At 45.0% G+C, this 17,264-nt stretch overlaps 1 protein-coding gene and 1 non-coding gene across 3 annotated transcripts in view; both read right to left on the reverse strand.

The window, feature by feature from the left end:
* Positions 1-228: 228 nt before the first annotated feature.
* Positions 229-17,264, reverse strand: part of FKBP1A (FKBP prolyl isomerase 1A) — a 36,043-nt gene continuing 19,007 nt past the window's right edge. The window contains exons 3-5 of one of the 2 annotated variants that reach the window (XM_023725581.1): positions 15,300-15,412; positions 11,755-11,919; positions 229-665 (exon numbers count right to left, since the gene is read on the reverse strand). In XM_023725581.1, the coding sequence (XP_023581349.1) occupies positions 11,791-11,919; positions 15,300-15,412 (242 nt within the window). In that variant the 3' untranslated portion in view covers positions 229-665; positions 11,755-11,790. Of the gene's footprint in view, positions 666-9,195; positions 10,327-11,754; positions 11,920-15,299; positions 15,413-17,264 lie in introns of those variants that run through there. The other variant, XM_004370496.1, reaches the window with a different exon arrangement.
* LOC111819279 (U6 spliceosomal RNA) lies at positions 4,883-4,993 on the reverse strand. The gene has a single exon (XR_002823009.1). It is a non-coding gene; the product is annotated as a U6 spliceosomal RNA (small nuclear RNA).

A 17,264-nucleotide genomic window follows, 5' to 3' on the forward strand; every position in this document is an offset into this window, starting at 1 on the left:
TAGCAACCCTATAGGGTTTCTAAGGCTGTAGTCTTTACGGGAGCAGATTGCCAGGTCTTTTCTCCTGCGGAGCGGCTGGTGAGCCAACCTTTCCAGTTAACAGCCGAACGCTTAACCAGTGCGCCACCAGGGCTCCTTATTTTCATTAATAATCGTGACGTAAAATGAATAGTAACAATGGTCAGAAAATACAGTGAACATTTTCTTTTATTGAACTTCAAATATATATAATTGTGCCAGTGAAGAATAATAAGCAAATACAATGTGGCAGTACAAAAAAAGAAAGTAGTGGATTAATACTTTTAAACCACATTAATGTCTTTTTTTGCAAAAAGGAAAGAATAACACATTCAGAAACACTTTCAAAAGGGTGTCCCCCGTGAGGTTCAGAGTATGAGCTGTGCATGGAATGACCGGGTGGCAGTCCCGCAAGCTCCGTTTCTTCCTCTCCACAGGCACAGAGCTACCATTGTTTCTTTCACATTTCCCGTGTAAATGCAGATGCATGTAGCTAGTACACAGGAGGTGGAGGCACGAACTGTGCCTAGAGGAGTGCGAACCATTCCAAATTGTCATGAAACTTAAATGCTGTAGCTGCGTGTTGGGGGCAGACTGTATAAACTGGAAGTTCTCTGGATTAGTTTCCATATAGAATACAATGTTCACTACAGGAAAAGTAATAAAAAAAAGAAAAGTGTTATTATGTTATTAAAACTTAACAGTTAACTACATTGTTTAGAACTTAGACCAACAAAAGATTTTTAGGAGGAGTGTTTAACCAGTGACTTTGTTGAGGATTGCCGGTGCATACCAAAAACCAAACCAGTTGCCATCGAGTCGATTCCAACTCATAGCGACCCTATGCATAGTGATAATAAAAAGCAGACTGACTTTTTGTAGGTTTTATTATTGCTTTTAAATTCTTTACAGGAGGTGTGCCCCCTCACTGCCGGCCCCCCATCACTCCACCCCTGGTGTTCCACTCTGCTCATTTCACGGGGAATATCATTTTCCTGATCATAACAGGATGTCACCACTGGCCATCCCCAGAAAAGGGTGAGCAATGGAGTGACTGAGGGAGCCCTGCGTCTGAGTCCTAGCCCCACCTGTTATAACATGCTGTGTGTCTTTAGGGAAGTCACACCTTCTCTGTGCTTCAGGTGGAGGATGGAGATGTCAGGCCTAGTGGTGGAATCAAGGGACAAAGGCATGCCTGCTCCAACCCTCGGCAACTCTCTCGGAGTCAAACCCAGGTCGGGACTGGGCCAGGCCTCCCGTTCCTGCTACCCAGCTATCCTTGCACTTTAAGCCAGTTTCTAATTCATGGAGACCTCATGTGTGTCAGAGTAGAACTGTGCTCCACAGGATTGTCAATGGCTTCGGAAGTTGATCGCCAGGCCTCGGAGGCGCCTCTGGGTGGACACCAACCTCCAACCTTTTGGTTTGTAGCTGAGAGCATTAACCACCTGCACCACCCAGGGACTCCTCTTGCATATTAGGTAAGCCTTTAGTGCTCTGCGGGGGCCTCTCACGTGGAGGGGCCGATCTCCAGTGCCCCAACAACCCCTGCCATTGGAGTTGCCTCGTGGTTGCCACCGTGGCCGCCCCTTTTCCCAGCCTGTACAGAAACACCTTCCCACTGTCAAGCTGTTGCAGAGGCCCCACAGCACTGGGTTGACATTTTTTTCATTTCTGTCACTTGACCACCTCATTTCCAGGGTGTTGTGCTGCAGCTGGTTGCTGTTGGGTGCCGTTAAGCCAATTCTGACTCATAGTGACCCGATGTAACAGAGAACTGTCCCATAGGGGTTTTCTAGGCTGTAATCTTTACAGAAGCAGATCACCAGGTCTTTCTCTTGAACCACCAATCTTTTGGTTAGCAGCTGAGAGCTTACCATTGTGCCACCAGGGCTCCTTGTGCTGCAGCTGACGTTGGTTAAAAGGCAGCCTCGTTCCCTGCCTGGAACCTCTGCTCCTTGATTCCCATTGCAGGGCTGCAGGGACACCAGAGTGGCTGGAAGAGCACACACATACACTGAAATGCACACTGTTAAGTTTCACATTAATTTAGCTAAGGGTGCAGATCTACTGGAGCCAAGTGTCCACAGGGCAAGAACAGATACAGCATGCTGCAGCTGGCTCTTCCCTTTCCCCTGGGCTCCCTGTGGGGCCTCGAAGTTGTTGCTACTTGGAATCAACTCAACCGTTAACGGGTTTGGTTTTTTGGTTTTCTCTAAGTAGATAGGGTCCTTACAGAGCTGAGAGGATGGCTGAATTCTTGCTAAGCCACAGTCTTTTATACTCAGGCTTCCATCACATTCCAAAAGAATCTGCATAACAATGTAGGCACTTCCATGTAAAGGAATGTTTACCAAGGCTGGATCCCTCTGTTTCTGACCCCCTCCTCTGCTGCCGTCATCAAGTAGATTCCAACTCTTAGCAACCCTATCGGACAGAGTAGAACTGCCCCATAGGGTTTCCAAGGAGCAGCTGATGGATTTGAACCACTGACCTTTTGGTTAGCAGCCAAGCTCTTAACCACTACGCCACCAGGGCTCCACTCAGTTTCTGAAGCTTCAATATTTCCATTTCCAGCCTTCCACTAACCTGAATAACTCTTTTCCCAAGCTCACCTTGCCAGACTCTGGGTCCCTTATTTCCATGGGAGCCTTCCCCATATGCATCAAGCATGGCAGGAAAGGTCTGAGCCCCATTTGTTGGCAGAGGGAGTTCCTCTTGGGATGCTCCCCTGTGAAGACTGGGAGCATTCAGAGTCTGCCCACACTAAGGGACGGCTGGGGAGGTTTTGTCTGCCCACAGCACACAGAGAGCCCCATGAGGGGTCATATGTTCGTCCCTTCATCAGTCTTGAAAACTCTATGGAGCACAGTTCTACTCTGACACACAGAGGGTTGCCATGAGTTGGAATCAACTTGATGGCAACTGGTTTGGTGTTTTTGGTTTAGTGTTCCATTACATTTTTGCCCTTGCTTTAATTTGGATTGTCACCAATCAGGTCTTGCCTGACAGACCCCAAAAGCTTACTAACCACAGTCACTCCTGTCAGTCACCACCACCACCATTGCTGCATTTCTGCTCTCAAAGCTAAATTTTGATGCATCACTTAGTATCTATTTCAAGGCATGGATAGGACAAGAAGATTACCGAGTAAAAGGATGGTTTCGTCTGGATTTACCAGAATTGGTCTGCTGTGTCATATACTTATTAATCACACATTCAGACCAAAGTACATGAAAAACAGTCATGTTCTTCACAGAGAATTTTGGTGGTTTGTAACCTTGGTCTCATCTTGCTGTCTATGTCCTGAGTTAGAACAGGAATATGGGAGAGTGATATAACTTCTATTGTGGGTAAGCAGATATGAAGATTATCCATATCCTCTGATGATCCAGCTGCTGCAAACTCACAGAATCCATAGACACATTTTTCTTCATCATATGTGAGAATAACCACTGGACTGTGGTCCTGTGTACCTACTGCCATCCCTCCATGCTGAATACCTAGTGGCTTGTGATGAGTTGAGTACCTCACTAAACAGCCTCATCCTCATCCTCAGGTTCTCTAAGGTTTGTCTTCTGTCCAATCCATGCACTTAGATCCCTGGTGGAAGAAAGACTTTGCTCCAGGCAGCTGGTACACTGAGATGGTGATTGGCAGACCAGCTGAGGGTGATCTGACACCATGCATTCTCTCTTGGTTAGTTACATTTACAAACTGGATCCATGGTTTCTCTGCTCTCTTCACAAACTTTGACATTCAGACTTAAAAATGAAGTGCCAAGTGATTTTTATATAGGGAAACAAAGGCAGTTTTGTTTTGTACCAATACCAATGAAAGGTTGGATATATTCTTTTCAAAAAAGATGGCAGAATAGTTCCCATTTAGGCCTAGAATGAACAGATGGTTGCCAGGTTTCTAGATAACTGATTTCTGTACTATCTGTTCAGACATAAGCTTCCTTTTAAAATGTGCTTAGTTAGAATTTCCTCATATACTTCAACCAAAACAACATATTGCAACACACTGAATGCAAAAGTACAGAATGCAGAATTTAGTTGTCTTCTATTAGCCAGGCATTAAAAATATTTCCAAAAATTGTAAAATAATGCCACTCTTCTAGTATTTTTTTGAGAAAAGATATTTGCGGAAAATAACACTTGTCAAAGAAATAGTATAAGAAAAACTCCCAAACTGAAGGACATATGATTCCAGATGAAAATGACCTTCCAAATGCTCAGCACAGTAAAGGACAAAAAGAGAAGGTGGCAGAAGCGGGACAATAAAAGAAACAATAACAAAAAGATCTACCCCAAGCTCACATTATGAAATTTTATCACACCTCAGATAAGCAGAAGACCCTGAAATGTTTCAGACAGGAATGAGATTATATATAAAGGGACAGGAATCAAAATGGCATCATCCTTCTCAATAGCAACACTGGAAGCTACAAGACAATGCAGCAATACCTGAATTCTTAGGGAGAATAATTATCAACCAAGATTAATATTCCCACCCAAACAATCCACTGTGGGGGTAGAAGGAAGCCATTTGTAGACACTGTGTGGTAGAGTTATAAGAACAGTCCCCAGTGAATCCACACCACCTTGCATTGTGACTTCGCTGCTTCTCCCAATGGGAAGGAGTCTATTTCTTCACCCCTCTGAATCTGGGCTGCCCTTGTGCACATGGCAGAAATGATATTGTGTGAGTTCCGGACCTAAGGTTTAAGAGGCCTTACAACTTCTCATCTTTTTTTTAAATTATTTTATTGTTTTCAGTAAACATTTACACAGCAAATTAGGTTCACATTTAACAATTTCTACGCATTTTTGTTCAGTGACATTGGTTACATTTTTCACAGAAAAAAATGGAACGCTTCACGAATTTGCATGTATGTCATCCTTGTGCAGGGGCGATGTTAATCTTCTCTGTATCGTTCCAATTTTAGCATCTGTGCTGTCGAAGCAAGCATGCTTCTCATCTTCTTGGAACCCTGAGACCACTAGGCTGTGAAGAGACCCAGGCACCCTGACTGGAGGATGACATCACGAAAACTGACCAATCAAGACAGAGCAATAAAACGGAAAATTCTTAGAACAGCTTAATGCTATTTTCTATTGGACTGTCTTTTTCTTTAAAATTGTTCATGTACTTAGGGCATGAAATTTTTATTATATTTTGCAAATATTTTCTCCCTTTTCTGGCTCATTGTTAAACTTATGGTATATCTTTTGTGATGCACAAGTTTTGTTTTTGGTTTGTATTTTTAGGTGGTCACATCAATTAAGAATTTCCTTTATGTCTTTGAGGTTTTGTTTCTGGACTAAGAAGGTCCTTTCCATGTAAAGATTTACTTATTTTTTTCCTTAAAAAACAGAAAAGAGAAGAAAGAAGTAACAGTATGAGGAACTGGTTGGTGCAGTATGGTGGTACCTACCAGACAAGACAGCTCCGAGTTTACAGTGGTTGTCTATAAGGAGTGGTATGGAGTGAGGAGCGGCCAGCCAAGGAACTGCTGCTTTTCGATTGTTAACTCTTTCCTGCACAATCCCAACCTGAAAGCTGCACTGAGTTTGTGTGTCCCAAATCTGACCACTTATGACCCTCACTTCAACCAGTCTGGTCAAAGCCTCCACCACCTCTTGCCTAAACGATCAGGTCCTGCTTCCAGCTTTGCCCCATTTCAGCTATCTATTGCTGTGAAACAAATCACTTCAACATCAATTTATTAAATCTCAATTTTGTGGTTTTCCTGGCCTGAGTGGCGTGGTCCTCTGTGCACAGCTGGGGCTGTGGTCACCTGTGGGCTCAGTTGGGCAGAATGTCCAAGATGGCTCACTCACCTGGTTGGTATTCAGTGCTGGCAGTCCGCCGGATCCTCACCTGGGGCTGTCAGCCTGGGGCCTCCATTCTCCACCATGTGGCTTGGGCCCAAGAGTTAAGAGTTGCAAAAGGAAGCAGAAGCTGCCAGTCCTCAAAAGGGCTGGTCTTGGAAGTCCCAGAACAATCCCTTCCACTGCCTTCTAATGGTCTAAGTAGGCCAGCCCAGATTCAAGGGCATGGAAGAATTATTGGGGACCATCTTTGGAGACTAGCTTATGACCCCCTCCAGTCAATTCTCATTTCCAGGAGGATCTTCTAAAAACAAATCAGACATCACTCCCGTTGAATTCTCCCTAACAGCATCACCACACTCACACCTATAATGTAACGCCCAGCATGAACTGGCCCCTGCCCAACTGTCCCTGACACCTCTGCTCTTCCCACACTGGTCTTCCTGCTGTTTCCCCAGCAGCCTAAACTTGTTACCCCTCACGGCCTTAGCCTAGTTTTCCTCCAGGCCTTCATCTGCTTACTTGACTGTCCTTACTGCTTTCAGGCTCCGGATACCTGACATTATTTATTTGCTCATCTGTTTTGGGTCTCCCTCACTGGAATGTAAGGGGCCCCGGTGGCACAGTGGTTAAGCACCCCTCTGCTAACCGAAATTTTGGCAGTCCGAACCCAGCAGCAGCTCCGCAGGAGAAACGATGTGGCAGTCTGCGCAAAGACTGCAGCATTGGAAACCCTACTGGGCAGTTCTCTCTGTCCTGTAGAGTTGCTGAGTCGGAATCGTCTTGATGGCAATGGGTTTGGTTTTTTGGGTTTTCACTAGTGTGTGGTCCTTGTGGGCAGGGTCTTTCTGTCATATCCTGTATTCCCAACACCTACAGCAGCATTGACTACAGGGATGATACACCATAAATACATTCTGCTGTTAACTGATTTTTTTAAATTTTAGGTATACACTACTTTGACAAATATACAAATTTTAAAATAGGAAAAACTACAGTGGTAATTAGCAGACAGATCCAATAATACACCACTCCTACATATCCACTGGCATAAATTTCCACCTTCCTAATAAAAGCTGACAGCTGTTTTCCTGTGTGCCCAATGGGGCAGCTGCTATGGCAAGTCCAGCCTCGGAAGGGCCTGTAATGGATCTGCCCTCTGCACGCATGTAACTTGGATGAACTCATCCAACACTCTGGGCAGAAACCAGGGAAATGCTGCCCTTTGCATTTTTTTTTTTTTAAATCCATTTTTGGTGTCAGCTGTGTCTCATCAATTCACTGAATTTAATTAGAGGACTGAATGAGAATTCCCAAACGACGGCTTTTCGATGATTCTTCAAGCCACTGTAATCCAAGTTTGTCAAGTGAAATGAATCCACATTTATCCAGGGAAGCATGACGTGTGTATTCAGGGTAGAATTCTTATAGACACACATCTCACAGGTGTAAAAGAGAAAAGTCCAAGTAAAATTAACAAAGGCTGTTTCCTGATAAATTTGTGGCGAGGAAACACTCCGTACTGCTTTAGTTTCAGCAGGGTTCAAAGGCGGCGGAGCACACACACTGACAATATCCTTTTGGCAAATGTACTAGGGTTGGATTTGTGAGGGAGAGACTGTGGAACAGGTCTTCAAGTACATTTGGCAGTCCTTGGTTAGCTGCAAGGGGGCAAGCCAGCAGTTGGGGGACATTTCAAAAGAGGAAGGATTGTAGAGGTGAAGGGTTGTCTGTGGCTAGCCATTTCCTGAAACAAGAGGGCTTTGATGGGGTGCTGTGTTGCAGTTTAACCGTCAAAGTGGTCTTTATGGGGGGAGCGGCTGCAATGGCAAAGTTTTCTCACATGGATCACCAAATTTCAAATAATTGAAATTGTAGAGTTGAAATGTATCTTCAAGTTCACCCAGTCACACTGGCCCACCACCCGTACCCCTCCCCCATCCCAAGTCTAATTAAGGAATGGAAAAACTCAGACACAGTAGTTTGGTGTCTAAGCCTTAGTAAAGGTTAGAAGCAGAATCACAAACAAATTTTCCTGAATTCTAGGACTGTGAATATAACCATCATGTTTTTGAAAAATAAAACAAAAGTACAGTTGGTAGCAACATAAATCAATCAGTCCCAGCTGGACCTATTAGTTGGGCCTGCCCACAGCCAGAACCCCTGCTTCATCAGTAACAGAGCCCTGCCTATATCCAGGGGCTCAGGTGCTTGGGGGCCCTTACCCAGCACTGGGGGGGGGGGGGTGGGTTTTGATTGGTCTGTTGCTGATAGGTGTTCGAGTAGATTCAGACTCATAGCGACCCCAACTGACAGAGTAGAACTGCTCCACAGGGTTTTCTAGGCTGTAATCTTTACAGGAGCAGATCGCCAGGTCTTTCTCCTGTGGAGCCGCTGGGTGGGTTCGAACTGCCAACCTTTCAGTTAGCAGCCTAGCACAAACTGTTTGCACCATCCAGGGACCTTGAGGATGGATATATATGTGATAAACAGGCACAGCAACATGTTTACAGTAGAATATAGGTAGTATGTGGATGTTCACTGCAAAATTCTTTCACTTTGTCTGATAATTTTTATTAAGAATTTTGGGAAAAATAAGATAGAATCTTTGAATGTTACTCTGGTGACCTAAACTATTAAAGGTTAGAATTTAGAATATCATAAACAAGTCCTTGAACAACCTCTCTACTTAAAATCAACTGCTCTCAACCAGGGCAATTCTGGAAGGCATCTGAAAAGGTGTGGGTGCATTTCAGGTGGTCTCGCTAATGGGCGGAGGGGCGTGTAACTCGCACAGGGTAAGGTCCCGGGAAGCTACTGCAACCATCCAATTATCCACACAACTAAGAGTCTTTCCACACTAAAAGTTAAGAGCACCTCTACTGTAAGAACACTGATTTAAAACCAGAATCTTCCCTTCGTAAATCTTCATCAATTTGCTTGTAGCACATGTCTCCAACTGGACTGTGGCTCCCTTCTTGAGGGCAGTGCATCTCCTACCTCCTTGTAACCGCACAGAACCCAGCAGAGTGCTCTACCCAGAACATGTACTATTTAATAAACATCCGATGATGAGTGCGGGCAAGAGTGCTCCTTGACTGTCCCACCCAGCCTCACCTCCAGGCAGTTCCTTTGGTGACAGATGGGGCTATGGGCACAGATGAAAGACTACCTTTCCCCCACCTCCCAAGGGAAGCCAGTGGGGAGGGATGTTCACTTCTGTCAAGACATCACCTCAGACAGTGCATGTTCCCATCGCCACACTCCCCACTCCATCGCAGTCGGTGAGCACCAAATTGGGGGCGGGGGGGGACTTGAAAGTAACCGCCATCACACAGAGCTGAGAAAAGCCAGCATAAAGCACTTTTATTGCAATAATAAAACTTGAAACTCATTATGTGGTGCAGAAGATGGGGGAGGCAGCAACAACTTCTGTCACCAAATCACTACGCAGGACAGCAAAGGGGTAAGAGGGGGAAGGAAAAGCCAGGAAACTCTGAGATCAGCAGGGGGAGCCAAGCATCAAAGAACAGGAGATGCTGAAGCTGCGATGACCAGCATCATTTTCTTAAGAGAACACTCAAGGATCTGTGATGATGGCTGGGCTTTCGTTGGGTGTTAAGTGTCTACAAACAGCACCTTCAATTTAAACTTTCAGTTAAAGTTTTTAAAATTTAGGAAGTGGTAGAGCTTGGATAGCTATGAGATTACAAAAGTCCTGAAAATCCATTAGAAAAACCACCAGATGGCAAAAAAAAAAAAAAAAAAAAAAAAAAGCCAGGCCACAAAGAAGGCTTCAGAGTCCCTGCTGGCCCGGGACAGATACCTGTAGTGTCTAACACCGCAGTGAAAACGATCTGCTTTCAAATGGCAGCAGGTTTAAGGGGAGGGTGAGGTGGGGTGGGGCTGGTAGAGGCAAAGGCTCTCCCTTTCCCCACTTCAGTTTTGGGCAGGGCTTTTAATTCAACCCAAGGACACCTCTCTCAACCTGGAGAATCATTCAGCCCTCAACAGCGCCTCACATCTGCTATGGCTTTGCAGCGCAGCAGCAAGAATGTTTAATATATAATAGATAAAAATTTCATCCAAAAAAATAAAATAAAATAAAGTTTCTTGCACCCCCCCACACCAATTCCTATTCTAAAGTTAACCCATTGTTTGTGCTGTTAATACTTGATCATCTGCTTAGTTGGAAACCTAGATCCGAAAGACTGAAACTAAATCTTCACCCCCAAACCAAAACAAAATAAAACGAGTAATTTGAGGTTGATGGCATATAGTTTAAGTCAACATACATACGAGGAGAAAGGGGAAGAGGAAATGGAGGTGTCGGAAGCAAAGCTGAGTGATAAAACACATTCAGTTGGGGTAGATGTTTATACAAAGAGTATAGTGGAACATCAGGGAAAGTAAAGCTCCATCCGGAGTCACGTGCGCATGTCTGGAGGCGCCAGGTCCCTCCGTGGCAGATCTGTTGGGGACAGAAAATCTGTGAATTCCAGCAACTCAGTGCCCTGAGTGTGCAGTGGGGAGAGCCACAATGCCCTCGGCCAAGTCCTTTCCCTAGTGGCTGAGAGGTCCTACTGAGACCCAGCTAGCCCTGTCCAGCTGGGGAGCCAGAGGGGCACGGGCTGAGCTCCCAGGTGAGCAGCCCTCTTACTGCTTACACTGGTCTTCTTTACCCATGGTGAAGTTTACCGTGCTGAGGTAAACTAGGCCTGCAGGAGGCCAGCCCACCAATACTGCTGACAATATAGTTCCCCATTATCTTTGGATCTCCAACTTGGCTGCACATTGGAATCACCTGGGAATTAAAAAAAAAATCATTACTGCTTGGGCCCCACCCAGTGATAGTGATTAACTGGCCTAGGGTATAACCTAAGCACATTTTAAATGATTTTTAAATGCTTCCCAAGTGATTTTAATGTGCAGCTGAGATTGAGAACCAAGCCCTAAGCTGGTATTCGCCACGTAAAACAGACCCGGAAAACATCTGCAGTATTCGTTCATTCACTCAAGCCTACAACTTTCGGGGTTTTTGCCCTTGGGCTTTCCTTCAAGACACTTGCAACAAGCTCCAAAATGTTCTCTCTCTGGGCAGGGAGGGTTAGGCCAGAGTGACTTGTAGTCCTTCATCCCTTTCTCCCTTCTTTCCCCTTCTCTCACCCTGCTGGGTTTACAGAAAGCATTTCCAAACCAGGATAACTCCAAGGTTCCCTCTAGCATGTTTCTGTCCAAATGACTCAACTCTCAAAGAACAAGGAAGAGGGTTTGGACTAGGTGTAGGTCTCTGGGCCAAAGAGGGTCTGTGACGTGTCAGGGATTCCCTCCTGGTAGGAATGACAAGTGGAGGAGTGTCCTGGCCTTGCAACCCAAGACAGGCAGACCAAGATGGTAATGCCTTCTTCATATCATCAAACATGGAGGACACTTACACTGTACGAGTGAGAAAGCTGCACAGCTAGGTCATGATGCTCATGCTCAGAGGGGCCTTTCTCACAAGCCTTCTAGAGACAGGGCACGGCAAAGTCAGCAATGCTCTTACTTCTAAAGAACTAAAATGCTGGCACTAAAAATTTAGTCTACGTTTTCCACAGCCCCCAACTTAGTTTCAGTTTATAGGTTACATATAAAAATACTTCATTTAAACCACTACCATCAGCTGCCCCACCCCCATGAATTCATTCCAGAGCACACGACATCCCTTGCATCAGGGTGACCAACTTTTATATTCAACATGTACACTAGTAACAAGAACTGCAAGGATACCTGACAGAAGTAGAATGTAGGAAAAAAAAAGCCCTGTGGCATTATTTATTCTCTCTGTTACCCATCAAACCCTGGGCATAACTCAAGATGAGGAAAGGCAGTTAAAGGTCCTTCAGTCTTAATTCCTTACCCAAGAACAGGGAGCTAAGGGAGGAGGCCATTCCTGTCATTCCAGTTTTAGAAGTTCCACATCAAAGACAAGAGTGGCATTTGGCGGGATGATGCCTGGGTGCCCAGTGGCACCGTAGGCGTAGTCTGGAGAGATAGTCAGTTTGGCCCTCTGACCCACACTCATCTGTGAAAAAAACAAGGAAGAAAGAATCAGCTCAACATGCTCCTCAACTGTCTCGTAAGACGCACAGCTGTTGACCTGAGTGCTCCCTGCCCAGGACAGCATGACTAGGACATTCCGGTGACTTTGTGGCTGCACCTCCATATGCAGGAGGTTGGAAGCCAGGCATGATGATTCCTGCATCTCACCGCTGGGGTCCAATGCAGTTAAAAACCCCTCTTGACTCATTCTCAGGACAATCAGACCCTCAACCTTTCTATCCAGGTCTTAATCATCTGATGCTGACAGATAACTCTAGAAGTCTCACCACCTAGCCCTTCGGTGGCCTGTCATTCAAAAGACATGTTGTTAAGAGGCATCTATGTTCTTCTTGAGAAAAGGAATACTTTGTCCAAAACTTTGCTTTAATAGAAAAAGACATACACAGAAAGTAACATCTGGGGGTAGTTTACTGTTCTGCGTTTTCTATTTCTACTTTCATACTCAGAAAAATAGAAAACCTTTTTTTTTAAAACAATGATTTTCTGAGGTACAAAACAGTATGTACAGTATACCACAGCTACCGTTTGTGTGAAAAAGAGGAAAATATTTCTATATTTGTACCTGCCTGTATAAGCAGAAAACATCTGTGGAAGGACACCAATAACATCAGCATTTGTCTGTGGGAAGAACAGTGCGGCTGGTGGTTGGGTGGAGGGAAAGCTTTCACTTTTTTATATACTTGCATATTCTTTCATTTTCTAATCAAATACACAGAGAAGTGTAAATCTCTTATTTTCTGAACAGTGAGCACAGTCTCTATTGAATTTCTCATTCTTTCACCTACTCTGCTTTTAGCCTCCACATGTGCACTCCTGGGTCTCTGAGCCAGCCTGAGAGATGGAGGCTAAAGAGAAGTTGCAAGCTATAATGAAGCTTCTAATGCAACTCACAATCCTTGTTTCTGGCAGCTCCATCAGAAACTGGGACTAAGGACATGCTGGGACCAAGGTGGTAAGAACAGGACTGAAGGTAAAAGCAGACTCCCATTGTCCCTGTCCTGCTCCAATATGGCTTTATCTAACAAAATTCAAAATGATCATATCCTTTGACCCAGCAATTCCACTTCTAGAATATTTTGGTAACAACCTAAATGTCCATCACATGAGGAGTGATTACACAGGTACATCCACACCATGAGATAGCTTTAAAAGTACTAACGTGGAAAGATACCCGAGAAATATTGTTAGATAAAAAAACAAGGTGCCAAAATAGTACTTGTGACATGAATTTCATATCTGTAAACATGTAAAACCAAAACAACATCAAAAGAAAAGAGGCACAAAACAAACCCCTCTTCTTTGCTTGTTGAAGAAATACTCTGTGGAGGAGACTTTAAACGAAGGGGATTCATACAGGTCTCAGACTATCCAGACTTCTCACTAGTGACACGGCAATGATTGTCCCAAAGCTCTGAGCCAAGGGGCAGTTCGGGCTTCTCCGCAACACCTCGTCATGCCTCACCAAGCCTGGGACTGTGAAGTAGGCTGATAACACTATCTTGATGGTAGCGATAGTACTAGGGACACACAACACAGTTATTGTTGCAATGCTGGAACAGTCACAGAAGGTAGGTTGTGATGTGGACAATCGTTGGCACGGGGGATGGAAGGTGGGCTACAGATCCAAGAGCCAACCAGACGTAGTTGGGAGGGGACAGAAAGGTAAGACTGGCAAGGATTCCAAAGGGAAGTAAACCACAAAGGTCCTTTCCCTCTTGGACTGCCAACACCTGTGAGTGGGATGGCTTAAAGTTTCTGAAAGCTAAGCAGTCTACCTGGAGATAAATCAGTGACATTTCAGAGAAGAAGCGGAGCAAAGTGTATTCTGGAAAAGGGGAAGACAGACAGAAATCTCTCTTAATCTTGGTTAAATCTTGAATTCTCCTTGGAGAGAGGAAGACAAATTACCCATCATGCAGGGTCTAATTATAAAGCCCCTGGGTCTCAGGCTATTGTAAACATCCCTTTACCTGTTTAGTGCCAAGAAAAAATTCCTCGGATTGATGGAAGGATAGAATCCAACCGAAATTTGGCAACCCTGAGTCCCCTACTGTCTCCTAGGAATTCTGTAGTGTTGGCAGAACAAAGCTGTTTACAAAAATAGGGAGCGGTAAGTCAGGAAACAGACTCAAGACAAACAAAATGACTTTCTCCTCAAGTTTGACCTCTCAGAAGTGGTCTGACACAACACGGTCAACAATAAGACAAGCACAAATTAAAACTACAATGAGATACCATTTTTCACGCATCACAGTGTCCCAAAGCCAAAAGTTTAACAACACACTCTGCTGGCGGGCTATGGGGAGACAGGTACCATCATTCCCTGCTGGTGGGGATGGGATCCAACAGTGTGCTCGCCATAGCTCGCCATAGCTAGCAAAATATAATGCACACAGCCTTTGACCACTCCTCCATGTGAAATAAAGTTCATACAAGATTAGTCACTACAGCATTGTTCGTAGTAGCAAAATCCTAGGAACAACCCAAACGCCCATCAATAGGACACTGGTCAAATAAATTGTAGCACACCCCTCTAAAGGAATACTACACAGCTATAGGAGAGCTTCCTCCTTTTTTTCATATGCTGGTATAGAAAGTGTCTAAGATGTATTAAGTGAAAAAACAAAGTGCAGAACAATGTGTGTATAATAAAAGCAAGAGAAATAGTATGTATTTGTATATGCTTAAAGAAACTCTACAGTACAAGAAATAGTAAAAGGAGTTACTTGTGGGTGAAGAGTTTTCACCTATAACATTTTTTTACTTTTGAACTATATGAATGCACTACCTATAAACCTTTAAACCTTTAACGGGTTAAAAAGCAGAGATGTCACCTTGAGGACTAAGCTGGGCCGTGACCCAAGCCATGGTATTTTCAATCGCCTCATATGCATGTGAAAGCTGGACAATGAATAAGAAAGACTGAATTGATGCCTTTGAATTATGGTGTTGGTGAAGAATAGTGTATATACCACGGACTGCCAGAAGAACGGACAAATCCATCTTGGAAGAAGTATAGCCAGAATGCTTCTGAGAAGCAAGGATGATGAGACTTCATCTCATGTACTCTGGACATGTTATTGGGGGGACCAGTCCCTAGAAAAGGACATCATGCTTGGTAAAGTAGAGGGTCAGTGAAAAAAAGGAAGACCCTCAACGAGATGGACTAACACAGTGGCTGCAACAATGGGCTCAAACACAGCAACAATTTTGAGGATGATGCAGGACTGGACAGGGTTTCGTTCTGCTGTACACAGTGTCGCTATGAGTCGGAACAGATTCAATGGCACCTAACGACAACAAACCTATAAAAAATAACAAACAAAACAAACAAGAGCATACCTGGGCAACCCCTTCTTCCCAGCCTCGGATCACCTCCTGCTTGCCTAGCATAAATTTAAAGGGCTTGTTTCTGTCCCGGGAGGAATCAAATTTCTTTCCATCTTCAAGCATCCCTGTGAAAAAGGGCAGTTGTAACATGAGCAACAAGGAGCAATGGCACGAGGTGAGTCAGAAACCAGCAGCAGAGTACCCATCACAAATGCCCACGCCTGAGAACGAACTGCAGTGTCCAGGGAGGATTTCTTGTGCCCTTGCTGGGCAGCCAGGGAACTGGGGGTCGTCCCTCTACCCCAGATCTGTGAATGCTCTCCTCTGTGACTCCAAGCAGTTTAAGCTGACCACAGAAGGATCTCGCCTACCAGAGGCAGGCAGCAGTCTACCTTAGTCTGGAGAATGGGGAAGGGTAAACTCACTTTCCCTGCCCACTGCGGATTTCCTCCCAGACTAAGAAAAACTGTGGGCCCTTAAAGGCTCACCTAACAGCTGAAAGTCATATACAGTGTAAGAAGAAGCAATATTCATTCCCAGTTCACCCCATCACCTTTAAATACAGCAGGCATAAACACTCCTCTTCCACTGTTCAGCTGAGGCAAAGCCCTTCTTTGGACAGGCTTCCAGTGGAGGGGACCCCTCCCCCCCACTGGCCACCCTACGGTCTCCTCTGTGGCTCACTGAATGTGACCCATACATAGTACTGTCCTCCAGGCTGTGGTGACTGGGTATTTGTGCACAGAGAGGAGGGAGGAGGACCCGTTCTGCACTCTGGATGTTGTAAGACAAAGCTGTGAGGCAAGCTTTTGCCAGCATTCTGGTGCTGAGCATAACATACCAACAGAGAACCTGGGGCTCATGTAGGCTGGCTCTCAAGGTGTCATAATCTTACAAAGTACAAACCGACCTGGGCTGAGCCACCGAACTGAATGACAAAACTTGTTCTGCATTCATCCCACTCATGTTATTCAATAGTGCCCCAGACCTCTGAATATCATTTTTGCACAGTTAACGCCAACAGAGATGGCTGAAGAGAACAGCAGTAGCAATGACGTTAAATGGCTGCCCTCAGAGAACATATTCAGTACGCCCAATGAACTGCTGACGACTCCAACCTAACTGTCAGAGCAGTGCTTCCAATCTGAGTCAGGAACTGGGCCAGATGCTTTCCACACACAAATTCATTCAGTCCTCTCCACAGCACTGTCCCCATTTCACAGATGAAGAAACGGACTCAGAGAGAAGTGCGATAAACTGCTTAAGCTGTAAAGCTAGACTATAAATCCAAATACCACGTTCTTTCAAGTGTGACAGTTTTCCAGAAGGCAGACAGACCACAGTGGGCCTCCAATAAAGGGGAACTCCAGGGATGGAGAGCCCATAGGGTATGTGACATGAGATAAGAGGGACAGACATCTGCAACTTCCCTTCCTCTTATCAAAAGGGACTGTCAGCACTGGCTTCTCAGGAAATCAGTGCCGGTCAGTTGAGAGCTGACACTGAGCTCCTAAAAATCTCATATCACAACCTCAAACTGGAAGGGGCCAGCCAGTTGCTGACATATAATTAACACAAAACTGATCTTACTGGAGGATGAGGGTAGGGGGGTGGGCACCAACCATGGTTCTAAGCATCACTCAGAAGACTCAGCAAAACATAAAAGTCTGTTGTGTGTTTAGGGGAGGACGGAAACCCTGGCAAAATCTCCATCTAAACAACAATGTCAACATTTGTAAGTGGGATGGGAAAGCATTATCACAGCTACCAGAGTATCTGGACTTTAACAAAATAGGCAATTGCGGTGAAAGGGATGGCAGATGCGGGGGCGGCAGGGGCTGCTGTCCTAACACAGCAAGAGGGGAGATGGATGCCCTGGGGCAGGGTTGACACTGACACTGCCTAAAGCCTGGAGCTGAGGACTGAGAGGGAGACAAGTGGGCAGGGACCGGCCTATACTCTAAGCCAGTACAGAGC

This window comes from Trichechus manatus, unplaced genomic scaffold, assembly GCF_000243295.1.
Source record: "Trichechus manatus latirostris isolate Lorelei unplaced genomic scaffold, TriManLat1.0 scaffold00008, whole genome shotgun sequence".
NCBI classification, from domain to species: domain Eukaryota; kingdom Metazoa; phylum Chordata; class Mammalia; order Sirenia; family Trichechidae; genus Trichechus; species Trichechus manatus.